The sequence below is a fragment of the Triturus cristatus genome, chromosome 8, assembly GCF_964204655.1.
Source record: "Triturus cristatus chromosome 8, aTriCri1.1, whole genome shotgun sequence".
NCBI classification, from domain to species: domain Eukaryota; kingdom Metazoa; phylum Chordata; class Amphibia; order Caudata; family Salamandridae; genus Triturus; species Triturus cristatus.
Window position 1 is genome coordinate 1,332,198,377 of NC_140591.1, and position 26,658 is coordinate 1,332,225,034.

General features: G+C 46.9%; 2 protein-coding genes across 2 annotated transcripts in view; both read right to left on the reverse strand.

Moving 5' to 3' along the window:
- C8H21orf91 (chromosome 8 C21orf91 homolog) overlaps positions 1-26,658 on the reverse strand; it is a 164,630-nt gene that overhangs the window by 53,281 nt on the left and 84,691 nt on the right. The gene's annotated exons all lie outside the window — the stretch shown is intronic.
- On the reverse strand, positions 6,931-8,874 carry LOC146805751 (uncharacterized). Its single transcript, XM_085620541.1, has 2 exons — positions 7,142-8,874; positions 6,931-7,051 (listed from the first exon to the last, which is right to left on the reverse strand). Exon 1 carries the CDS (start codon positions 8,751-8,753, stop codon positions 7,173-7,175), a length of 1,581 nt encoding a protein of 526 aa, XP_085476667.1. The 5' UTR covers positions 8,754-8,874; the 3' UTR covers positions 6,931-7,051; positions 7,142-7,172.

The following is a 26,658-nucleotide window of genomic DNA, read 5'->3' on the forward strand; positions in this document are numbered from 1 at the left end:
CAAACACATTTGCAGCATATCAAAAATAAACATGGTGATATAAAAAAGTAACTCACGTTTACTCCCCACTGTGCTGGAAATACTGAAAAATGTTTTTAAGAATAGCATAGAACTTGTCAACAAGACAAATGTGAAAATAAATCTGTACTAGTTAACATGGACATCGATTCATCAAAATGCCAAGGGTAGGGGGAAGTGATATCACATGCAATGTGACCACCGCATGATGTTACAGGAAGTGGCATCACTTGCCCTTTCACTGAACTCGATGAGGTCACAGGAAGTGGCATCACAGAAACTTTGACCTGGTGACACAGAGGCTGAAAAATCTCTACAGATACGAAAGAAGTACCCTATAAACAAAATACTTCAAATCCTATTGAAAATGCAGGTGCTTATGTTGAATATCTGAAGATGCTACCTGAAATAATTAAGATAATGTAGCATTGATTAAGAACTTATCAAATAGTGTACAACAATGGAGAATACACAAGATGTAAATTAGAGGGAGGGGGAAGGTAGAGGCAGAAATGAGGTAAATAGATACGTGAGGTAAGGAGACACATAAGGTAGGAAGAGAATGGGGAGGTGAGCAGAAAAAGATGCAGAGCGGTAGAAAGAGGATGTGGTAGAGGGAAAAGGGAGGTAGAGTGATAGATAAGATTTTGGAGTAAGGTACAAAGATAAATATGTAGAGATAGCTAGATATAGTGTTAATGAAATGTAACGAGAGGGGTAGGGTACACAGGCGGATGAGGTAGAGAGAAAGGGAATGTAGGAAGACGATGTAGTTAAAGCGAGCTACAGACGGAGGGCTGTAGAGGTACACTGGCAAAAAGATGAAATTGAAGTACAGAGAAATACAAGCTAAACACCGAGGTGAGGTAGAGAGAGGGGTAGAATGAGAAACCGTATACAGGAAGATAGGTTAGGTTAAGTGGGTAGTGAGGTAGAGAAAATAGGTAGATTGATAGGGGTGAAAATAGTGAGGTAGAGAGACAGAGGTGAGGTGGAGAAAGAGAGGGGAGATTCAGACAGAGAAAAAGTGAGATTGTGAGGAAGAGCCGGAGAGGTAAAGTAGAGAGATGCGATGAAAAAAGAAAAAAAAGAGGCAGAGACTGTGTTGAAAGGTGGTCCACAGATGGAAAGGTTTGCAGGGTGCTGAGAAAGGAGTGAGATAAAGAGAGGTGTATTTGAAAGAGGTGTATTTGAAAGACGTCAGGAAGACAGAAATGTGGTAGAAAGGGTTGCAATATAATATGAGTGGTACATACATAGAGGGTGAAGAGATCAGTGAGGAGCGATAAGCATTGGCATAGCCAATACGTCTCGCCTTTGGGACCTTATAAGTGTTTTGCCAGAGCTATTTGCTTTGCCAATGGGTTTAAGCTATGTTGTAGAGCAGTCTGGCCTGCTATACAGCATGTTGAAAAGTTATAATAAAGTGACTGGGGTGAAGAGAAGATATAGACCAAATTGAAACGGGGCACAATAAAGACAGAATGATGAAAAAGAGAAGTCCAAAAGAAGCCCAAGAGCTAACATTCTGGTGTGAAAGGTTTCTGGAGGAAGCAGTGTTTCCGTCTGTGTGCTGGTGCCTCCGCAAGGGGCATCTGTGAAGAGAACAGAAACATTAGCTCAGGGCTGAGAGACAAGACCTTCCTTTGCGAGACCCTGCCTTGAGTCTGGGCTCCGCTCCAGTTTTAGGCTGAATCCACGTCCAGTTTTTATTTCAGCCCAGCTATGCTGAGGGGGAAAGCAATGTAAACTCCCCCAGAGTGCGCACAGGCTCCAGCTGCGATTTCCATGGGCTGGGGAAGGGATGGCGCATAGGGAAGGGTGGGGCCTGCCTCGCGCTGTGTGCGCCAGGAGCTCCCTACACAGGAGTACCAGATCACAGATCGAGTTCAAGATAAGCAGCCAAAATAAAGCGGCTGGTTTGTAAGACGGATCAGGACGATAAGGCGCTTCTTGCTCAAATAGAAATGTGCTTTTATGCGTACTGCATATGCATTTTTGTAACGGACATAAACAAATGTTAAATCCAGGAGAGTAGTCCAGATGGGTATTTTGTCCCCCAAACAGATGTGTACAACCATCGCGTAACTTCCAGTTCAAAGCTATGAATCCTAATAAGTTACCCTGCACATAGCACGAGTGAAAATAAATCACCATGGAAGACAGATGTCCTTGAAGTCACACTACTTCATTGGGAATACCAATAAAAAATGAGCACGCTGCCACCATGATGAATGTCACAGTAAACAGCCATACGGTAACCCTCTGGTGTACTGGACCATTTTTGGCAGCAGGCAAGAGCAGATTGGGGGGAGGGGTGGGGGGGGGTGGGATTGGTAAGCAGAGGGGAGAGGGGCAGGTCAGACCGGAAAAGAGGGCAGACAAACAGAAGAGAGGAGAGCAGAAGGCAGCAGCGAAGAGTGAAGGGGGAGGGCTAGAGGGATAGGTACAGGGCAGAGGGAGGGACATGTGAAAGGGAAGGGAGAAAAGAGGCAGCGTGGAGATAGAAGGGGCGAGGGTACAGACAGAGGGGAATATAGGGAGGGGCGGAGGCGAGTGTAGGAGAAAGAACAGGGAAAGGACTGAAGAGGGGGAAAGAACAGAGGGGACGCGAGAGATAAAGGGGAACACAGGGTGTAGAGGGAATAGAGGGGAACAGCAGTGAAAGAAGTGAGATTAGAGGGAAGAAGGGGGGAGAGGGCTGGGGAAAAGTAGAGCAGGGGGACTCCAGAAACCAGGGTGAGGAGGGAGAGCAAAGGAAGTGCGTAGAAGAGAAAGGAGAAATCTGAAAGAGGATGAGAGAGCGGGCGCTGAGATGAGAAGAGGAGGTGAGGGTGGGGGGCAGAGAGGAGCGGATGAGGAGACAAAGTGCCGGTCTGAGTTGATGAATGAGTGCTAGCGTACATGGCGTGGGGTAGGGAGGATGCAGCATGTTACATTGAGATAAGGCATGCGTCATGCAGAAAGGTAAAGCGTAAGAAAGAGGCTTTTTATCTTCTTACTTGTTAAGAGGTGATTGAGAAATGCCTAGTTACAAGTTTAAAGTGGTAACGTGGTAATGACAGGAGCATGGTGCCATATTAGGTGTACACTGGAGTGCGCAAGTTGTAGCATCTCAGTAATTGAATCAAAATAAAGAAGGAAAGGAAAAGGGCGCATTTAGAGCGCGCTGAGTGCCAATTTTCACACGGCGCCGCTTCTGTAATATGCAGTATTTTATGAAAAAAGAAATCTTCGCCTTCATCCATGGCATTTTCAGAAGGTTTCCACCAAAAATCATCGCCCCGTAATCCACCCTCAACAGGCTCTTCCCTCCAAAAATACCTCGACATACCGCTGCTTCCTGCAAGCCATCCCAACAATATACCACTGCCCCTTCCCACTGTCTATCGCCAAAAGCCTTTGGACCCTTCCATCTCCCCCTCACAGGGTTTCCCTACATACAACCATCCTCCCGCTCTCTTCCCCCTTCGAGCCCGAGGCGGTCCACACCAGCGCGTGTAGGCAGCTTTGTCATCCTTTTTTTACAGACTGGTACCACAAGATACACACACATGGGGCCATGTGTTTGAAACACATGGCCCCATAAAGATAAGAAAGCTTTCACGACGCACGGAAGTCAGACGAGCCCGTCCAAATGGGACGGCTCAAAAAAGCCAAACGAAAAAGTCACTAACAGCTCTTTTCCAATGGCTGTCCACCATTTAGCATAAACGGTGACGCCAGCCAATGGAAAAGAGGGGAAGGCTTCAAGCCCTTTACAGAAAATACTTAAAACCATAACATTTCGCCCGCGAGACTGCGCGTGTGCGCAGCCCACGCAGGTGAGACCTAAAAATGAGTGCTATAGATTAGGTGGGGTCAAGTAAGGGAAGAGATTGGTGAATCCTAGAAAGAGAGGTAGAGAGTAATAAAATAGGTGACAAAGGTGGTCAGAGAGAAGGGTAGGTAGATGTAGGCAGGCATTTAGTGGCTGGTGGCTTAGTGATATATGAGGTACCAAAAGAGAGAAAAGAAGTAGCAAACGGTGAAGTACAAAGAGAACCACCGCACACAAACACCCCCTCACCCGCCACAAAGGAGCTGGAGCAAGGTCACAGAGGAACGCCTAACCACTACCCTCCTCCAGGACCCTCCCAACGCCATGACCGACAACCACTCCATAGCCAAGGAACTCCACCACTGGATCACCCGCTGCGCCGACAAGCTCGCACCCCTCCGCCACCCCACCAAACAACGCCCGCCGAAAGCCGCCTGGTTCACCACAGAGCTTCAAGAAGCCAGACGCTCCTGCAGACGACTAGAGAAGACCTGGCGAAACCAGAAAACCACGGAAGCACTGAACAACCACAAGAGCGCCCTGAAGGAATACCACCAGCGCATAAGAGACACCAAACGGTCCTTCGTCAGAGACAAGGTCCAGACCAACGCAACCAACACCAAGGAACTATTCAACATCATTCAGCAGCTCGCAAGACCCACCTGCGAAGCCACGGACATCACACCTTCCCAGGAACTCTGCAACAAGCTCAACTCCTACTTCCATCTGAAGATCAAGGCCCTCTACGACAACTTCAGCGAACCTATGATGCACACCGCCCCCCTACCCACTGCCACCGACAAGCCCACCATAACGTACTGGGAACCCGCGACCATCGAATGCATCACAGCCACCATGAAGAAAACCCACTCTGGAGCCCCTACGGACCCCTGCCCACCGCACATCTTCCACAGGGTCGCCACCCCCATCTCGCCAGAACTAGGATGCACCATCAACGCCTCACTCACATCCGGCATCTGCCCAGACACCTGGAAACGGGCGGAAGTAAAGCCCCTCCTGAAGAAACCTTCAGCCGACCCAACAGACCTGAAAAACTACCGGCGCATCTCGCTCCTCCCCTTTGAGGCCAAAGTCACCGAAAGACTCGTAAACACCCAACTGACCACCTTCATAGAAGAGAACTCCATCCTGGATGCCTCTCAGTCGGGTTTCCGCAGCAACCACAGCACCGAGACCGCCCTCCTTGCCGCCACCGACGACTTCCGCCTGCTACTCGACCAAGGACACACCGCAGCCCTCATCCTCCTAGACCTCTCCGCAGACTTCGACACCGTTTCACATCGCACACTCACAGCCAGACTGCACGACGCGGGAATCCAAGGAGCCACCCTCGACTGGATCCAATCCTTCCTCTCCGAAAGAACCCAGAGGATCAGTCTCCCACCTTTCCTCTCCAAACCCACGGAAATCATCTGCGGAGTCCCCCAGGGATCTTCACTCAGCCCCACACTCTTCAACATCTGCATGGGCCCCCTCGCCGCCATCGTCAGACAGCACGAGCTCAGCATCATCTCTTACGCCGATGACATTCAGCTCATCCTATTGCTCACAAAGAATCCCGAAGACACCAGACTACGCTTCCAGGAAGGCATGAGGGACGTGGCAGCCTGGATGAAGGGCAGCTGCTTGAAGCTAAACCCAGAGAAGACAGAGGTCCTCATCCTTGGTCCCTGCACCTCAGCCCAGGACAACACCTGGTGGCCCTCTGCCCTCGGGAACCCCCCACCCCTACAGACCACACGCGAAACCTCGGCATCATCCTTGGCTCCTTCCTCTCCATGAACCGCCAGATCAACGCAGTCGCCTCCACCAGCTTCAACTGCCTTCGCATCCTCCGCAAGACTTTCAAGTGGATCCCCTCCGACTGCAGAAGGACAGTCACCCACACACTCGTCACCAGCAGACTGGACTACGGAAAAGCTGGAATCAACAAAACGCTCCTGCACAGACTACAGACCATTCAGAATGCCGCCGCCAGACTCGTACTAGGGACTCCACGCCACAAACACATGACCCAACACCTTCGAGACCTCCACTGGCTCCCTGTCGATAAGAGGGCCACCTTCAAACTTCTCACCCACGCTTACAAATCCCTCAACAACACCGGACCCAAATACCTCAATGAAAGACTATCCTTCCACGTACCCAAGAGGAGCCTCCGCTCCACCGACCTCGACCAGGCAGAGGTCCTCCGGCTCAGCAGGAACAGAACAGGTGGGAGAGCCTTCTCCCACATCGCAGCCAAGACCTGGAACAAGCTCCCTCTGATCAGACGCTCCCCAACTCTGCACGTGTTCAGGAAAGACCTGGATCTTCGACTGATCCAGATCTTTCACCTCTCCCAGCAACCTTGAGACCCTCGCGGGTGAGTAGATCGCTTTACAAACCCTTGATTGATTGAAGGGAAATGTGTAGAGAGAGGCAAGGTGAAGAATAAGCTAGAGGGACGTACATAGACAGTAGGGAGACTGGTAAAGGAGGGTGAATGCAGATAGTTAGAGATGATATAGCAAGTGATGAGTGAGGAGAGAAAGAGGTAGACAGAAAGGTGGTGAGACATGGATAGAAAGATAGTCAGAGAGAGGGAGCAAGATCTTTTTTAGAGCCAGAGTGAGAGATAATTTTATCAGAAGGAATCTTGGAAGGTAGAGGCATTTGCAATTGTCCACATAGCTCATTCCTTAAAACGGCTCTGGCTGTTTTCTTGCTCTGGCAGGCTGGAGAGTGAGGATAGTGGCCTACCCGCAGTAAGGCCAGGCAGGAAGCTTGAATGTCTTACTGCTGGGGATGGGATGAGAACGAATAGTTTCTTACCTGTCGGTGTAGTTTTGCAGCTTGAAGATCTTTCTGGATTCACTATGCTGTGCATTATTCCGCGATCTTGTGGTTGGGTCCGGATTCGTAGTCTTTTTTTTTTTTTTTTGTTTGTTTTTTGTAGCCCAGGTGGGCGTCGACGTACACCATTTGGTGCACCTCCCGTGACGTCGTCGTGCTTCCTGCGGAAGTCCCACCTTTGGGGCGCCATCTTCGGGTTCTTTTTTCCTTTCCTCTTTTTTTTTTTTTTTTTTTTAACCCTAGGCGGTTGATTAATCCTTCTTGTCCCTTTATCTGTATGTTTGTATTTCTTTGATCTTTTCCATTTTACCCCCTCTTCCTCCAGCCTCATCTTTCTGGCGGAGGTGGGTGGGTTCGCTAGTGAATCCAGAAAGATCTTCAAGCTGCAAAACTACACCGACAGGTAAGAAACTATTCGTTTTGCAGCGTGAATCTTTCTGGATTCACTATGCTGTGCATCGATTTTGTAGCGGTTTTCCTAGTTCTGTGGCGGCTGGGTGGTAGATGAGCGTTGGTCGTTGAAAATGTGCTGAAGCACCTTCTGTCCAACCTGTGCTTCCTTGTTCATCTGAACGTCCACGCAGTAGTGTTTCGTGAACGTGTGCACAGATGCCCAAGTTGCCGCGAGGCATATGTCTTGGATGGGCGTGTTCGCCAGGAAGGCCACGGTGGCCCCTTTCTTCCTTGTGGAGTGAGCCTGCGGCCCCTCCGCTAGCTCCTGTCCAGCCTGTTTGTGGCAGAATTGAATAGTGAGGGCAATCCACCTTGCGATGGTGCCCTTAGTCACTGGTCTACCCATGAAGCTAGTAGCAAAGGACACAAACAGCTGTTTCGACTTCCTGAGTTCCTTGGTTCTCTCAATGTAGTGCATCACCGCTCTTCTGGCATCGAGGGTGTGCAGTGCCTTTTCTGCGTTTGTAGTCGGGTTTTGGAAGAAACTTGGTATCTGGATAGCCTGATTTATGTGGAACGCCGACACTACCTTGGGCATGAAGTGTGGGTCCGTTCTCAGGACTATTCTATCTTTGTGAATCTGAATGTAGGGTTCCTGCAGCGTTAGTGCTTGAAGCTCGCTCACCCTGCGTAGTGAGGTTATGGCCACCAGAAAGGCTGTTTTCATAGTCAACATCTGCAGTGTGGCCTTGTGAATGGGTTCAAACGGTGCCTTCATGAGCTCCGTCAGGACCACATTCAGATTCCATGCCGGCGGCGGCAACCTTTTCGGGGGGGCCATCCTTTTGGCTCCTTCCATGAATCTCCTCACCACCTGCGAGCTGAAGAAACTTCCACCTTTTTCACCTCTTGTGTAGGCCACGATGGCCGCTAGGTGTACCCTTAGTGAGCTCGAGCAGAGTTTACTCTTTAGAAGGTGTGTGAGGTACCTCAGTACTGTTGAGTCTCTTGTCATTCTGTTTTGCAGGCCCTTTTTCCGGCACCACACAGTGAACCTCTTCCACTTTGCGCTGTAGCATTTTCGTGTAGTTGGTTTCCTCGCCTCCCGTAGCACTCGCATCGTGCTCGGCGGCAATCTTAGGTGTGCGAACTCTAGGTCTTCAGGAGCCATGCCGCCAGGTTGAGGGGCTCTGGGTGCAGGACCTCTCCGTTTTGCATTGAGAGCAGGTCCTTCCTCCTCTCGAACCTGTATGGGTCGCCTTGTGCCATTTCTTGAATTTGTGAGAACCATGTCTGCCTCGCCCACTGCAGAGCCACCAGGATCAGGGTCATGTTGCTGGTTCTGCACTTGTCGAGCACTCTGTGCAACAGGGGTATCGGTGGAAAGGCGTAGGCAAATGTCCTCGACCAGCTTATCCATAGGGCATTTCCCTTGGATTGCTGATCTGGTTGCCTGGACGCGAAGCTTTGGCATTTTGCATTGTGGCGTGTTGCAAAAAGGTCTATTGTGGGAGTCCCCCATCTCCGGAAGAGTTTCTCCGTTTCCTGGCCATTGAGCTCCCACTCGTGTGATGCTGAGGTCTGCCTGCTTAGCCAGTCTGCCTCCACATTGTCCTTCCCCGGTAGGTGAATTGCCAGTAGATCTATCCTGAGAGGTATGGCCCATCTCCAAATCTCCTGAGCTAGGGATGAGAGCGGGAACGACTGTGTCCCCCCTTGTTTGTTGATGTAGAACATCGCCGTGGTGTTGTCTGTTTGGACCAACACCCTCTTGTTGAATAGGTGCCTCTGGAATGCCTTCAGGGCTAGCAGGATTGTTTTCAACTCGAGGTAGTTGATATGGCGGACCGCATCTGCTGGGGCCCATAGACCCCTCACTCTGAGGTTGTCCATGTGCGCTCCCCATCCCTTCTGCGATGCGTCCGTGGTAATGGTCACTGTTGGGATTGGTGGTGTCAGGTTTCTCCCTGCTGTTATGTTGTCTCTGTTCCACCAAGTTATCTCCTCCTGCACTGCGTGCGTAACAACCACTAGATCCTCCCAGCTTCCGTTTGCTTGTGACCATTGTTGTTGTAGCCATTCCTGGAATGGTCTCATGTGCAGGCGTACATTCGGCACCAGCTGGATACAGGACGCCATCATCCCCATCATCTTGCTCACAGCCCTCACTGTCAGAGCTCGCCCCTTCTGGTAGAGCTTCGCCTCCTTCAGTAGAGCCTCTGTCCTCCTCTCGCTGGGCACTACTGTACTGTTGCGGGAGTTGATCTTTGCCCCCAGGAAAATCTTCACCTGCTCCGGTTCCATCGATGATTTTCCCCAGTGGATCGAGAATCCCAGATTTGTGAGGGTGTCGGTTACGCGTTTTGCGTGCCTCTCGCACTTTCCGCGTGAGTTTGCCTTGACCAGCCAGTCGTCCAAGTAGGGGTAGACATGTATTCCCTGCCTTCGTAGGTGCGCCGCTACCGCCGACAGGCATTTTGTAAAGACCCTTGGTGCTGATTTTAATCCGAAGGCCAGGGTCGTGAACTGGTAGTGTTCTTGTTCGATGTTGAATCTTAGAAGGCCCTTGTGCCTTCTGTTTATTGGGATGTGAAGATAGGCATCCTTGAGGTCCACGGTGACCATGAAGTCCCCTTCTCTTATCTGTGGCAGAACCTCCTGCAGTGAAGTCATTTTGAACCTTTGCGTTCTGATGAACTTGTTTAGGTAACGGAGGTCTAGTATGGGTCTGAGGTCTCCGTCTACCTTCGGAACCACGAAGTAGTTTGAGTAGACCCCTTTGTTGCGTTCTCTGAACGGCACTGTCTCTATGGCTCCCTTTTGCAGGAGTTTCCGCGTTTCTTCTCTGAGTATTGCCAGTTCTTGGGCCGATCTCAGTCTTCCCCTTGGTTTCCTGTTTGGAGGTCTTTTCTCCAAATCTACGCAGTACCCGTACTGCACAACGTTCCGTATCAACTTGTCTGTGGTTATACGCCGCCACTCCTGAAGGTAGAACCTCAGTCTTCCGCCTACTGGTGTCGTATGCTCGTAGGCTCTTGAATTTTCTCTTCCCCCTGATGACACTTTTTTGCGCCTCACCCTTGGGGTCCTGACGAGGGTAGGCGACCTCTTGCGTGCTGAGTCACTTCGTCGAGGGCTGTTCGCCCCCTCTCCTCCTTTGGCCACGTCCGTTCCCTCTCCCGCGAAAGGACTGGCCCCGAGGTTGATATTGCCAGCTTTGCTTCTGCTGACCTTGTCCGTGACCTTCACCCTGCTGACTTTGTTGGAACGCCTGGTGCGACGTCCCCTGCTGGCTTCCCCCCCTACCGTAGGGTCTTCTCGACGGATTTCCTCGCCTCATTCCCCTCAGCTGTAGGGCCCCCATGGACCTCGCCGTCTCGTTTTCTTTTTTCAGCTGGGTGAGCTTGTCGTCCACTGTTGCTCCGAACAGTGTCTCTCCATTGAAGGGGGTGCCAAGGATGTTGTTCTGCACTTCCGGTTTGAATCCCGAGATTCTTAGCCATGCATGCCTCCTCTCTGTGACCCCTATGGCCATGAGTCTTGCTGAAGTTTCTGCCCCATCCAGCGCCGTCTTTATACAGGAGTTGGCGATGTTTTTGCCTTCATCTATCAGGTGAGAGGCTCTCTGCCGGTATTCTTCGGGGAGGTGCTTTACTAACTCCCCCATCTCATCCCAGTGCTGGTATTGGTGTCTATTGAGGAGTGCATTTGAATTCGCCATGCGCCAGTGCATTGCGGCGTTCCTCTCGACCTTTCTTCCTGTGAGGTCAATCCTCCTGCTCTCCTTATCCGGGGGTGGGCCCGAAGTTGCTGGTACGTTGGCCCTTCTCCTGGCCGTGGAGGCTATGATGGAGTCCGCGGTCACGCTACCCTTGATGTAAGGGGGGTCCAGGGAGGAGTGCTTATATTTCTTCTCTGTCCTGGGCGTGATCGACCGGCAGGTCGCAGGTTCCTTGAAGGCTTCTCTCCCCTGATTCATCACGCTTTGTAGCATGGGGAGGAACTGGCTCCTTGTCTGGATGGGGAGCAGTGTCTCGACGAGAAAATCGGCTTTCGGTTTCTCCTCGTCGAGTTTGACGCCGAAGGCCATTGCTGCGCTCCTGACCACCATATTGTAGACCCCGATGTCGTCGGGTGGCGAAGGCCTCGAAGGGTACGTGTCCACGGGCTCCTCCGGGTTTTCGGTGTCGAGATCGTGCCATTCGACGTCGTTGCTGGTAGATGCCGCCGATTCGTAGAACGACCGTTGGTCTTCTTCCTCGGCTTCTCCCTCATAATAGGGCTCTTCTTCCTCTTCGAGTTCCCTTGTCAGCCCTTCGGCGTCGAACTCGTCTTCGACCTCCTCGACGTCCGCTGATGGAACCGTTGGAATCTTGAATTCCTTCATTCTGGCGTCGAACTCCTTCTTTCTTTGAAGGATGTTCTCCATTTCGGCCTCGAGCCGCCTCTTCTTTTTCTCCATCTCGGAGATGCTTTCGGCGTCGACCGCGGGTCTTTTCGATGAAACTTGCGTCGACGTCGAACGTTCTTTCTGCGTCGATCGGCCCGTTTCATGGGATGCTTTCGACGACCCTTGCCTTTCGGCGTCTTTCGGCACCAGGGAGTCCTTATCTAAGGATCCGCTCGGCCTCTTGTCCGTGGTTCCCCCTTTGGACGTCGAAGTTTTCGGCGCCGGGGCTCCCTTCGTGGACTTTGACTCAGATTTTCTCGAGTCACCCTCGTGTTGTCGAGGTACTTTCTGTTTTGCGCTCGACGATTCTCTTACCTCGTCTTCTTTTTTCTTGTCGGTCTCTACGACCGTGAAGTTTTCGGCTGTCTCGGCGACGTTGTCCTCGTCGTCCGAGGAGAGGCCCAGAGCGTAGAGCGTCGGGGGCTTCCCCTTGCCATCCATGCTGGCGTTGGCCCTTCTCTGCCGCTCGCTCACCCTGAGTGTCTTCGGCGCGAAGGCTGAGCAGGCGTTGCAGTCGATACTCTGGTGATCGACCGGTAGGCAGAGGTTGCAGACCGGATGCTGGTCTCTCTGCGCGAACTTGTGGTGGCAGTTTGGGCAGAACTTGAATGGCGTCTTGTCCATTGCGCTCAGGGTCTCTGAGCGTGCATTCTCCAAGGCCGTCGAAGAAAAAGGGTGCTGGTCCTCCTTTCTTCGCGCTCCTGATGAAATCTTTTCCTTTCCTGATATCTTCTAGTGTTTCTATCGACGAAACTCGCTTTTCTTCCTTCTTCCTTCGAGTGTAATTCTGGAGCTTCCCGATGACGATCCAGACCCAACGGCGGAAAAAAGAATCTGAAGATGGCGCCCCAAAGGTGGGACTTCCGCAGGAAGCACGACGACGTCACGGGAGGTGCACCAAATGGTGTACGTCGACGCCCACCTGGGCTACAAAAAAAAAAACAAAAAAAAAACCAAAGAAAAGACTACGAATCCGGACCCAACCACAAGATCGCGGAATAATGCACAGCATAGTGAATCCAGAAAGATTCACGCTGCAAAACCACAAGCATCACCCAACATTATTAAGAGCCTTATTAGAAATGCAGGTATGTTGCCGGATTAAAGTATTACCAATGTATTTAGAAGTGCCCTTCCAGCCCTACTGACATGACATTTAAAGTGGCAGCCAGTGTTACCACCTTAGAAGTGACAGTACTCATCAAATGAATTATACGTCTTATAAACAACCTAGTGTGATCCAAGGTTTGGGGAAGGTCATACTTAGCTTGGTTCACTGTTGAACTCCAGGACATACGCAGCAGTGAGTGTAGAGGCCTTGCCAACAGCCCCACGAAGGCTCCACGGATACGATGGCTTTTTTACTAGTAATGTGCTAATACAAGAGTGCTAAATGAGTTGCGACTGCTGCTGACATCTGCTGTGACCTGCAGGTGAAGTGTGCTAATAAAGGCAAAACTAAAGCTTCCTTCTGAGGTTGGAATATCAAGTACTTTTCAATTGGGTTGAAGTGACACTTCTACAAACAGTGCTTACAAAAATGCAAAGTGAAGGGCTTTGTGAAAGCAGTTGGCTGTGTTGGACCGGACCCGTTTTGCAGGGTAATACCAGAACTTTTTGCCTTCCTCCTGTATTTTTTCTGAACTGTTTTTGTTGGTTTTTTGACTCTGTACACTTTACCACTGCTGATCAGTGCTACAGTGCATGTGCTCTCTCATGTAAACATGACCTCGCTCCTCTTTATCTTTTCACTATTTCTCTTTAATGCACGTGCACACGAAAAATTCGCTACTGCTCACGTTTTCACCACCCTTGATCTCACTACTTCTCATTCTTTTTGTTCAGTATCAATATTTTCTTGATCTCTCTTGCACTCATTTATGGCAATCCTTTAACACAATTGTACTCTTTCCATCCAGCACTTTCTTTCTAATCTTCGCCTCTTTTTGTGCTTATTACTCTTTTCATAGCCCTACATCTGTCTTTTCCTCCCTCCTATTCCACACCTTACCTGCTCTATATATTCTTCTCCAGAATCTCTTCTATCCTTTCTCTGCCCCCTCACTCTATATGTTTTCTCATAGTTCTCGCTCGTTGCCTCCTCCTCCGGTACTCCCAAAGTCCAAGGGCTTTCAGGGACAGCACTGCTGCAGGATATGTGCAGAGAGCCTAACATGGTAAGGACAAGGGCAACATAAAGCTGGGTCCGGCAAGGAGGTGAAATTTTAAAATGGCCCACTGCACCTGGGCTCCAGCGAGGCTGCTCAGGATCCCAACCCACGTCTATCGTGTGCGGGCAGGGGAGGGGTCAGATGAACGATGCAGTCGGCCTTATATAGTGAGGAATGGGAGGAAATCAAATGCTCCTTTGAAACCTGGTGGAAGGGAAAATGTTTGTCTCCTGAAAAATGCCTATGTGCGGATTTTAAAAATGCTGAATGTTTGGGTGTTTTTAATCTTAAATGTTTTGAAAATATATATGTTTTAGCTAATCCAACTCTAATTAAATGATATGGGCCGCAGATGAGTGTGGTGGGAATTTTAAGCCAAAAGAGATGTTGATGTATCTTAAAAGTGTTTAGTGGCTTTGTGGCTTCTTGCTACTGCATCTCTCACTGGCACGGCCATTAAATGCATGTGTTCATTCAAAGGAAGTGCAGCAAGTGAACACGTTTAAAAATAATTATTCAGAAGAGATGTTATTTCCCTTGGTCTCCTGGGTAGTATATGCATGATCGATTTGTAAATGTTTGAGGCAGGGACGGCTTTTCGTCCTTCGTTTCTGGCAAGCGGGTCTGCGGTGGTCAGGAGTCCGGACAGCATCACACGCTACCCAAAGAAGTGAAATGAACAACAACCAAAAAATAATAATGGATCCCGCATAGCTGCACAATTTGTCCATATCACTAATGTAACGTCAAACAAAATAAAGAATAGCAGAGAATATAAGTGACCACAATAGTTTGAGCACTAACAGGAAATGGACAGTTACTGACCAATTGGAAATAAAAGATACACATGGGCGTGCCATTGTGTAAAGGAAATCATCCAGACACAGACTAAATGATCCCCCACCCAACCTCCACTGCATTAAATGAAAGAGAGCAAGTGGCCCTGAAGAAGGTGGATTGAATTATATGTACCCACTGAAACGTGCGTAGGCCTGATCTTTTTCCAGCTGGCGGCATAACCATGGATACTAATGAAGAATTTTCAACATGAGTTTTCAGTTGCAAGCCATTTTATAGGCTGGAAAGTAATGAATGTGATGTGATGCGTGTATGAGTAGGTTTGGTATGTAATGACTGTATGTGAAGTTAGTAGAAATATGATTACGGTATGGGGACCTATCTAAGATTGTTAATTTTGTATGTATTTATTGCACTAATTATGTCAAATATGTATATCTAATAGAATTATATAAATTTTTCATCACTTTTGATTTGTATTGTACATATGGACACAAAGAATTATGGTGTTTTTACCATTTAAAAAATGCAATTGAAAAAATATGATTGAAAAAAAAAAAGACAGGAGAAAATAATAAATGAAAAAGAAATGTATGATTTTTGCAGATTTTCTTTGATACTTTAAAATCAAGGGACAGCTCAAAAGAGCTCATTGTAGCCAGAGAATAGTAAGAGTTGGTCGAGTGGGAGGTGCATGTACATATATACTTCTGTTTTCCCCTTTTCTCCCAGACCACACAATCAACAAAAACCAAGGGGTACCTTTGTTCTTGTGAGGACATGTGCAGAGAGCCTAACGTGGTAAGGACAAGGGCAACATAAAACGGTGTCCGGCAAGGAGGTGAAATTGTAAAATGGCCCACTACTCCTGCGCTCCAGTGAGGCTGCACAGGATCCCAATCCACGTCTATCGTGTGCGGGCAGGGGAGGGGTCAGATGAACGATGCTGCCTGCCTTATACAGTGAGGAATGGGATGAAATCAAATGCTCCTTTGAAACCTGGTGGAAGGGAAAATGTTTCTCCTGATACATGCCAATGTGTGGATTTTAAAATGCGGAATGTTTGGGTGTTTTTCATCTTAAATGTTTTGAAAATACATATGTTTTAGCTAAACCAACTCTTATTAAATTATATCGGCCGCAGATGAGTGCGGTGGGAGTTTTAAGCCAAAAGAGATGCTGATGTATCTTAAAAGTGTTTAGTGGCTTTGTGGCTTCTTGCTACTGCATCTCTCACTGGCACGGCCATTAAATGCATGTGTTCATTCAAAGGAAGTGCAGCAAGTTAACATGTTTAAAAATAATTATTCAGAAGAGATGGTATTTTCCTTGGTCTCCTGGGTAGTATATGGATGATCGACTTGTAAATGTTTGAGGCAGGGCCGGCTTTAGCATTGATAGCGCCCAGTGCAACAATCTTTGTTGGCTCCTCTCCCACATGCATTTAATTGTTTTATAGTGCAACTCACACCAGTAGTGTAGGGTGTCAGAGCACTTTACGTCACACACAATACAGAGCAAATGAATCATGCGTGTGTAAATCAGCCTAATGGCTCTCCACAGCTGGGCTTCAGTGATGTTGGTTCTACTCATTACCCTCCCTTAACCGGCCTCAAACTGCACACATTATGGTGTTCATGGGTGGCCCACGGCAGCCTGATACATGAATGGGCCAGCCCAGCAGAGGACATGTAAGGATACGGACAGCCCCATCTAATACGACGTGAGATTACAAGATTTCATCTGTTCCTGCTGCAAGCTTTGAGAGAGCGTGCTTATGCCCCACCAGACAATACAGCTCACCGCAAAACCTTTTTAAATGGGCACCACTGGATGTGAATTTAAAAAAAAAAAAATAGAAACAGCCCACACCTGGGCCTCAGGGCATTGGCCCATTGCCCGAATGCTTTGTTTACCTGGAAACATGAGTAATAAGTGAGTGATTATATTGGCCAAGCTGCTTATTTTCTTACTGGGGGCTGCTTTCAACACTGCTGCAAAACTGACCCCTAGTAACAAAACAGGCCCCCATCCCTCCAGCCTCCTGCGGAAACACCCAATGCCCGGTCCGGCCCTGATGATGCAGACACTGCTGAGGTGTGCTGCGCCATCCCAGGGTCGCAAGCAAGGTGGCAGGGGGTCGCACGGGTGGCTTAGGGGTCTCAGTTGCAATCCCTAATTGACATCCATGCTAGTTAATTGGTCTCAAAAGTACATCACCTACCGGGGTTAAGGCACCTGCTGCAGAAATCTTCAAGTGCCCAGCAATCTTCTGGGGCTAAAAACAATGGTAAGATAACTCTGGTTGTTCATGCACTTACCAGAAAGATCTGTGTAATGTCTAGTCACATTTTAACTCCTAAAATAGCACAGAGGGTTAATGTGCCTTCAACGCGTGATGTGTAACAAGCAAATCAGATTTGTATTTAATCTAGTTGACTCCAAGTTTAATTGCTTTTATCACAGAAATACTTTGGTTATTTGCAGCACACAAGTTATAATGCAGCGCCATGAGCCACAAACCTATTTGCATAAAGGAGCTGCATGCAAACCGCAAAGCATAGGCAAGGCCAGTGGACTTCTGTGATTCTGTGTCTGCAGCGTTTTCGCATACTTAGAGATTTGTTGCATTTGTCTCGTAATTCATCATCTGCAGCTATGCAGTTTCTCGCTCAAATGGATCAAGGGTAACTAAAAACATGGTAACTTTGGTTCCTGCACACCAGAAAGCCCTTAGCAAAGGTTGACTAGGCGTCTTCCAGTTGCTTATTGCTTGAATTGGGTGAAAAATTGGTATTAATAATTTGAAATCTGAAACCAGGTTTAGAAATGCAACAATGGAAAAAATAATTAAATACTATCACAAAATGTGCTGCATTATGCCATATACATTTTCTTTTACAATCCTGTGGTTTGGGCCCATCGTTAAGTGCAGCAGAGCATAAGGAATGCACTCTATCCCTACATGGCCACTATTTATTCGATAAGGTCTCTGTGTGGGGGTTGGTAGAAGGCCATAGGTATATTCGTCGAAATAAGGCCTCATGCAATGCTGCGCATAACTCATTTGTTATTCTTCGAGAATATTCACTGCTGCTTTGGACCCTTCTGTGTAGGTTGGTGGTTGGAATATTATTTGTATGTGTGAATGCGCTTGACTGATTCTTTTAGATGCAGCAGTACACACTTGGCATTTAATCCATCATCTGCTGCATAACTTCGAAATTTTAACTAAATTTTACTTTCTACCTCAATTGGATCAAAAGCTCCAAACACTGCCACACAAATTGCCCGACAGTATTAGGCCATTTGCAAAAGTCAACTGGTAATCTTTGTTACTGATTGCAGTATTTAGGTATTAAACTGATAGTAATAAGGAGTTTGCACAATGATTTTGTGAAAGCACAAAACTCAAAATCTCATCCTGGCTTTCCAACATTACCTAATTGTGTATTACTGGGCAAATAACCTCATCTTTCTTTAATTCAATTGAATTATAGACAAGACTGTTAGCGGGAAAATCACATAGTTCGCCTTCGTGTGCCAGTTTTTCAATTCCAAATTATCAACTCGTGCCAGCTTTCACTTTGACAAGCCAGTTTATGTCATCCGCACCTCATCTGTGTATTGTCATTGCAGATCAAAGCTACACCTTTTCTTTTTTTTATGTTTCAGTGCATCGGACTTTGTGAGACCTTACAAACAGGGAGAGGTTGTCAGTGTTAGACACTAGGTTGATACAAATACAACCTCATGGTGAAAATGAGTTTGATGAAGCGGTTGCAAAAGGATGGTAAACATAGTTTATCACAAATGCGAAACCACACATGCCATTACAACGCGGTTGTTACGACGGTGTTGTTACAACACATGTCATTACAACGCAAGGGGGCAGAAGGTGTTGGATTTAAAATCCAACACCTTCCCTACAGTTTCACAGACTGGAGTTGGAATAGTAAATTATACTATTCCAAAATCCAGCCCCCCCCCCCCCCCTACAGCAGGTTTTTGTTCAGACTTGCGTTGTAATGACATGCGGGGTAAGAACACGGTCGTTGTAACGACCATGTTGTAATGACATGCGTAGTAAACGCATGCAATCTAACGTGGCATATTCCAAAAGGACAGTTCCTCTCAAGGTACTTAAAGTAAGCAAATAGAGCAGAAGTGTGCTGGCAATATTGAATCTGTTGCATCTGAAGTTGGTAGTACTATTCATAATAGGAAACTGCCTTTGCAAAGAGGCATTTGCTACGCATATGCCTTTTCAATGAAATGGTAAGTATATATTAGGCTAAGTGTAAGGAAGGGGAGGGGGAGGTGTGTGTGTGTACGCACATACATATGTATACATATCTATCTATCTATCTCGACTGCTGAGATCTTGCCAGAGGCCCAGCCCCCTTTCTCAACCACTCTGCAAACATGTCTCCTGGTGCTCTACTGGTTGGGAGCTGAACTACCCTTAGCTGCTGAGGGTCGTTGAGGGCCATGAACCCCTAATGTTGCCACAAGTAAGTCCTCCAGAGCTGGAATGTTGAGACCTCGTTAGAGACCCCACTCCCTATCTCAGCCATTCTGCAAACATGCCTCCTGGCGCACAACTGGTTGGGGGATGAAGTCTAGGGTTGAGCGCGCTGGTAAACCCTGCTCCACCGGCGATTGGCAGAGTTCTTGCCAAACTCTACATTCCAAGTGTAGCGGCAAAACTCCACAATCTCTGCCGGCAGAGGGGAGTTTACCACCCACCCCTAGTTCTCTGCCCTTTATTTTGCCTCCGATTGTTACCGAACTTTATTTTTCCTCTTTCTGCTCGTTTCGGATCTGTATTTTGCCTCTTTCTACTAGTTTCTGACATTTATTTTGACTTTTTCTGCTTCTTTCCGACCTTTATCTTGCCTCTTTCTGCTGGTATCGGTCCTTTATTTTGTTTGTTTCTGCTCGTTGCTGACCTTTATTCTGCCTCTTTCTGCTCGTTTCTGTCCGTTATTTTGCCTCTTTCGGTTTGTTTCAAACCTTTGTTTCGCCTCTTTCTGCTCGTTGCTGACCTGTATTCCTCCTCTTTCTGCTCAGGAGCGGCATTGCTCTCAGACAGGGAGCTGCTAAACATGAGGCTTCCCTGCCCGCTGGATGAAAACTCCACTCTCAGCAAGCAGGAGTGGTTTCACAGCTCTTGCTTGCTGAGAACAGAGTTAGTGTTTGCTCTGACTTAGCAGGAGCTGTCAAAGTTCCTGTCAAGTAGGAGCTGTCAAAGTTCCTGTCAAGTAAGAGCAAACAGCTATGTTCCTGGGCTGGGCACACTGGGACATAGCAGAAGATGGCCCTGGAGGGGGGCGGTCCCTGGGCCATTATTGGCCCCAGGAGGGGCGGGGGCAGCATGGCACCCTCGTTTGTATGCACGGTTAGGCACCGGGGAGGTGGTGGTCCCCAAGGGCCATATATGGCCCGGGAGGGGGCAGCGCACCACCTCTCCCATTTTATTTTCCAATATTTGGCCCTGTGGAGGTGGTGGTCCCCGAAGTAGTGGTGGGGATCCGAGGGCCCCACCCCTTTAGGTGTCATTTAGCTCCTAGGAAGTGGTAGTCCCCAGGGCCCGGGAGGGCTCATCAATCTTTCTTTAGCCCACAGGTAGGTGGTAGTCCTCGGGATTTATAGAGCTCATGGAGGGGGGTCCATGCGCCCCCAACCTTATCAATAATGCCCAGGGAAGGTGGTGGTCCCCGGGGTTCAATAAGCCTTAGTTGGGGGCCCATGCAACCCTACCCTTTTTTGAAAAATATGCCCCCGGGACATGACCCACCAGGGGGCTGTATTCAAAACAAGTGCGGGAGCCCGTGCTTATTTTAGTTTGTTTCTATTTTTGCTATGGATTTGCAGTTTTGTTGCATTTTCACTGCAAAAATGTAAAACAAAAAAGTGATTTTTGGCCCAGTCGGGGACATAGGGGGACCCCACCACCACACCTAGGGGTCAGGGTATTCATCTCCTGCCCCCCCTCTTCCTTTTTTTAAAACAAAATAATAGTGAGACTCGGCTGAAGTCAAGTCCCAAGATGGCTGCCAACACTTCCGGTTGAAGTGTTGGCAGCTAATCAGATCTCATCATGATATCTGTGATTAGGCTACGCCCAAATATCCTTATTTGCTTTCCTTTAAATTTTTCAACTACTACAGATTTCATTACAAGAACGGAGGCTACATTATGCATTATTCCCTTAATGCAGTCCAAGCAGCCGCTTACATCACAATATTAAAAGGTTCCAGAATAGAACAATAGCAACACAGGAAAGGCATGAGCCATCAACAATCTTCCTCTTTTAAATGCGGCTTCAAGCAGATAAGTTCATTTTCCTTCATTACCATTATTAATTTTTATCTCTATTTTGAAGTTCCCTTGTGTGCGGCTTAACCCTACCCCCCTTCCTACTGCCTCTATACCGATCTCCAATTTACGGAGATCTTACACCCCCTTCCCTAGTCCCATCCTTGCGTGACTGACCAGATTAACCTGCCTTTTCTTTCAGCTTATGTACTATTTCTAATGTTTGAATATATTTAAAGATTGTTAGATGTTTAATCGAACCTTAATATTTTGTTTTTTGTATAAACCATTATTCTTCAATTTCATCCTTGTTCTACTTCCTCATGCCATAATTAGCTTACCTAATGTCTTTGTTTAACTTCTGTTTTTCACCTCTTTCCACCGATGCAGGCCGCGCACTCCAACGCGGCTCTGCATCGCTACCTTTTATTATTTCGGATTTCACCCGCAAGTAGTTATTTTACAAACTTCATGAAAAAAAAGGGGGGGTTTTAGCAGGAAATACTCATTTAACTGTCCTTTTCAACATTCTAAAACAAAATTAATTATAATAAGAGAGGAATTATTCTCTTGACATTCCTTCATCTATAAACCTCGTCACTATTAAGGGAAATCCTCCCTAATTATCTTTCATTAAAGGGCTTTACCACTTTTTACAAGTTAACATTTTCTATATACCGTGTCTGACTCAGACAAGGCTTCTGCCCCTACTCCTAATATAGACAACGAAGCCCTGCAAAAAAATCCTTCATAAGGAATTGAGGTCCTGCATGTTTGAGACCTTAAGTCAGATCATGTCCTCTAAAAGGTCCCTCCCTGATGAGGACGAAATCTCAGAAATTCCAAACCCCTACTCTGACAAGATCACTGAATTAAGGGGTAAAAGACTTAAGAAAAGTAAAAACATTGATAAGAGCAATATAGGAGGTCCAAGCACCTCATCAATTCAGGGAGGTCTTAGCACCTCAACTTCTAATGGAGGTCCTCGTACCTCGAACTCCCAAGGTGTCCCTAGTGGCACGACTTATCTGGGTGTCCTTAGCGGCACAAAACATCTGGGTGTCCCTAGCGGCACAAAATATCATAATGCTCTTATATGGGAGATAACAAATCTAATGATATAGAATCCTCAGATACACCTGATGAGTATGTCCTAGATCTTGATGAAGATGATCAAGAATTTTACAATCCATAAGAGGAACTCCCATCATCCTCTAAGGACATTATCCTTGACCCCTTAGGGGAAGAAATGTTTTCCCCATTAAATTTGAAACACCCAAGAAGTTCCGAGTGGTTCCCTCAGGATCATGTCGCAAAATTCATTAAAAAATGGATAAGAAACCTCTTAGAAAGGGACACTCGTAACATCCTTAGAGCTGAATGCTCTATACCTTCTACTGAGGATAAAAGTTGCTATACCCCCAATTTGGTCCCTCAACTCATTAAATTCCTATTCAAACTTGGACGTGATCCAAGAAAGGGGATGGAAAAATCCCTGAAAGGGTGCCAAGACAGTCTTCTCGACGTACTGGGACCATTAGCCAGAATCCTAGATTCCGCAGAAGACAACCACATCTATGGATCCCCTCTCAACACCAATCTCATCAGGGGATGGAGCCAGAGAGCATTAATTCTACTGGGTAATGCCAACGCTAGCATTAATGCAGAAAGACAGTCGTTTTGACCAAAATAAATCCAAAATTAACTGACATGGCGAATAAAGAACCCTCGCAAAACCCACAAGGTTTACTCTTTGGAGAAGACCTCAATAAATCCTTAGGGAAATACGTCTCCACTTTCACCGCCCTGGACAAGGCACAGCAAAATATACGCAGAGTTTTCAATCCTAACCTTTTTGTGTGGGCCAGAAGACAGGGCCTCTCTTCCGGCCGCTTCAATCAAGGGCCATTTCGAAGATTCTGTGGTTTCGGAAGAGGGTATCAGCAGTACAACATGCCTCAATGTTACCCCTAGAGAATTCGAGGCGAACGCATCAGAGGATTTAGATCCCGTGGAACCTTAATTTCAAACAACCCTGCAAGTGAGAACGCTCTCCCCTCACCCTTCTTCTTCCCCCAAAAAGTGTGTGGCAGACTTAAATATTTGCTTCTTAATTGGAGATTGATCACTCAAGATCCTTGGTTCTTAAACACGGTCAATGGGTTTATGACAGATTTGACTCACATACCTTTGCAAACTTCTTTCCCGAGAGACACGCCTCTCCAGAGCAACAAAAAAAATAATAGAGGAGGAGATCTCCTCTATGCTTCAGAAAGGAGCCATAATAGAGGTCCCATTAGAAACGTTAAGATTTATAAGCACACTCTTTCTTGTAAAAAAGAAAGACAAAGGTTGGAGACCTGTCATAAACTTAAGAGAACCAAACAAATATTTGGTTTACAGACACTTCAAGATGGAGGGCATCCATCTCTTGAGCGATTTACTTCTAGAGGAAGACTGGCTAGTCAAACTGGACCTAAAGGATGCTTACTTCACCATTCCTATGGCCTAATCCCACCAACCCTTTCTTCAATTTGTCTGGAAAAATCACCTTTACCAATTTCAGGCTCTCCCCTTTAGACTCTCCTCTGCCTCTTGGTGCTTCACCAAGGTCACGAGAGCTGTTGCCTCATCTCGAAGAATAATGGGCATTTGTTTAATCATTTACTTAGACGACATACTTATAATGTCTCAAGATCCTTCACAACTAGCCAAAGACCTGAAAACTGTGATGGATCTCCTAGAAAGTTTAGGATTCATCAAACAAAGAAAAATCAATTCGGTCCCCATCCAGATCTCTGGAGTTCCTAGGTTTCACAGTAGACACATTGAAATGTCTCCTTTTACTACCTTCCAAAAAGATTACCAAAATCAGGAAGGAAATAAGACACGCCCTGAAACAGCAAGACTTATCTCTGAGAGAGCTAGCCAGACTTCTGGGTCTCCTCTCCTCCTCCATCCAAGACATCTTTCCCGGTCCTCTCAACTATCAGGCCCTTCAAAGGAGCCAAGGTGTACTTATTCCCTCCCTTTGCCATGATCCAGAGAGTTCTTCAGATAGTGAGACAGGATCAGTGCTTCCTTGTCCTAATAACTCCCTTTTGGCCATCCCAAGCATGGTTCCCCACCACTCTAGAACTAGCTTGCAACCCCCCTTCTTAATTCCTACCCTAGAGAATCTTCTTGCAGATGTAGACGGAGGTGTTCACCCTCTAATTCAGAACAGGAGTTTAACCCTTCTTGCCTGGAGAGTTTCAGGAGATCCAATGAAATCTCAGGACTTTTGGCGACGGCTGCAACTCTCCTCAGAGAGTCTTGGACCACAGGCACTCACTACAGATATAACAACATATGGAGAATCTGGGTATGTTGGTGCCTGGAAAGGAACCTGGATTCCTTGGAAGCACCTATTGTTGACATAGTTAACTTCCTTGTTAAACAATTTGATAAAGGCCTCAGCTATATAACTATCAATTGCTATAGATAGGCTATTTCTGCTGGTCATGTCCTTGTGAATGGTAAAACGGTAGGTAAAAATGTCATGGTTTGTAGAGTGATGAAAAGCATTCGTTTAAGAAGACCTCCTAAACCTAAATATGAAAGTCTTTGGGATGTCAAACTAATCCTTGATCTTTTCAATAACTGGCCTGTTAATACACTCCCCAATAGAAAAAAAAAATCTTTCCATAAAGCTGGCTACTCTACTATGCCTAATCTCATGCAGAAGGGTCTCTGATGTCAAAGCCCTGGAGATTAGGTATAGATCTCATAACATGTTCAGAGTTAAATTTGGGATTTATAGACGAAAAAAGTCTATGTCTGATTCAATCTTTTACCCACGTTTTGATTTATGTCCAAAACTTTGCATTGTGGACTGCATGAGAGAGTATGATCGCAGAATGTTTGCTCTTCGCCCTCAGGATCTTAACCAATTACTTATATCCTTTGCTAAACCCCACAAAGGCATAACCTCAACCTCTATTGCTAGATGGGTTAAGACTTATGAGTTTAGCAGGTATGGACTTAAAGAAATGTTTCAAGCTCTCTCCCTTAGAGGGGTGCCATGGCCAGTAAATCTCTCTGGTCTGGAGGTAAGTTGGACGACATTCTCAAAGCTGCTGACTGGTCAAATGCTAGCACCTTTGCACGTCATTATTTCAAGCCTATTGAACATATGTCTGATGTTGTTTTACAAAGTGATGTTGTTTTACAAAGCTACCAACATGCATAATGTAGCCTCCGTTCTTGTAATGAAATTGCGATTCTCATATGACCATGACTAGAGAATCTGGATTTCATTAAAGACACGGAGGCTGACATTATCCCTCCCATCCCACCCCTTGGTGGTCTTACAATGATTTAATGCTGTTTTTGTTACAGTTTATTACTGTACTTTTTATTAACAGTACTTGTTTCATCTCCTGTTCCTTTTAGCTGGATAAGCTTGACACTATTTTTTACATTCAAGAGACAGGGGTGGGGGAATCATATCGCCAGACGCCCGAACCATGTTGTTTATATTGACGGGCAAGAAGATTTATTGTCTATTTATGTCCGACGGACATGTAGACATTAATCACGTTTTAATCACGTTAAAACAGGCTGTGGGCACTCTGGGGCTCACAGCCAATCCGAAGCTTGCAGAGAGCCTTTGGCGGCATCTGATTGGCTAGCAGCCCATGACTGGGCTCTAGCCAGTGATTGGCTGGGGAGTGAAACGTCACTCAGCCTCTGCCGCCACTAGGCTTGCAATAAGCCTTCAGGTAAAATAAGCAGTTTTGCCCGCTTGAATTGTGTAATATTGTGACGGAGGTGCTGCGATTTTCTTTTATTTATATTTTTAGCAACCGTGCGTGGGTAGATTAATTAGTACAAAAGCCTAGGCCTGGCCCGCCTCGGCGCCTCAGATGAGGACGTCAAATAAGCGTATCGCAAGCAGGCGCGCTGCGCTACCACCGCTTCATGGGGGAAACACCCATTACAACGAATTCAGATTCATGCGCTGCCATCGCAACGCGGGTTTAACATCGCAGGTCCGGAGCCTTCATACCGCAGATGGAAACAGATCTGCAGATTAATGCTTTCAAAAGAGACATCCGTTGGTGACTTGCAATTTATAACTTAAAGTCCTAATATAGAATAGTGAACTATTAACTTTCAGCCCAGAACTGCATAAACACACCGACAAATATACATTACAAAATTGATTAATGTTGCAAAGAGGGTACATTTGGCGAAAAAACGATTCTTATTATTAAAGGAAGCTCCCAACTTTGCTGTTTCTTTTTCGACTCTGCGTTTGTGTTTCTCCACACCAAGCACTCTTAAACTACTGCCTACCAGTATGGGTGACATGTGACTCCTACACTTTCACTCCTTTGGCTTATGGGCAAAAAAACATTGTCGCACATGTCAGGGCGCAGCCAGCACTAAAAGCTTTCGAAGCACCTGCTGCAGCGTTTCTTTCCGCCGGCAATTACCAGGCCTCACAGAAATGTGTAGGAAACGTGTGATGAATTACCATCCTGGAAAGAGATCCGTGTTTTGTATAGTTGAGGTTGTGACCTCGGTGAAGTTAGTGCAGAGGGTTAATATGCCTGCTGCAAAGAACATGTACGAAGTCGATTACAGAGTGCATAGGATGGAAACAGATCTGCAGACTAATGCTTTCAAAAGAGACATCCGTTGGTGACTTGCAATTTATAACTTAAAGTCCTAATATAGAATAGTGAGCTATTAACTTTCAGCCCATAACTGCGTAAACACACCGACAAATATACATTACACAATTGATTAATGTTGCAAAGAGGGTACATTTGGCAAAAAAACGA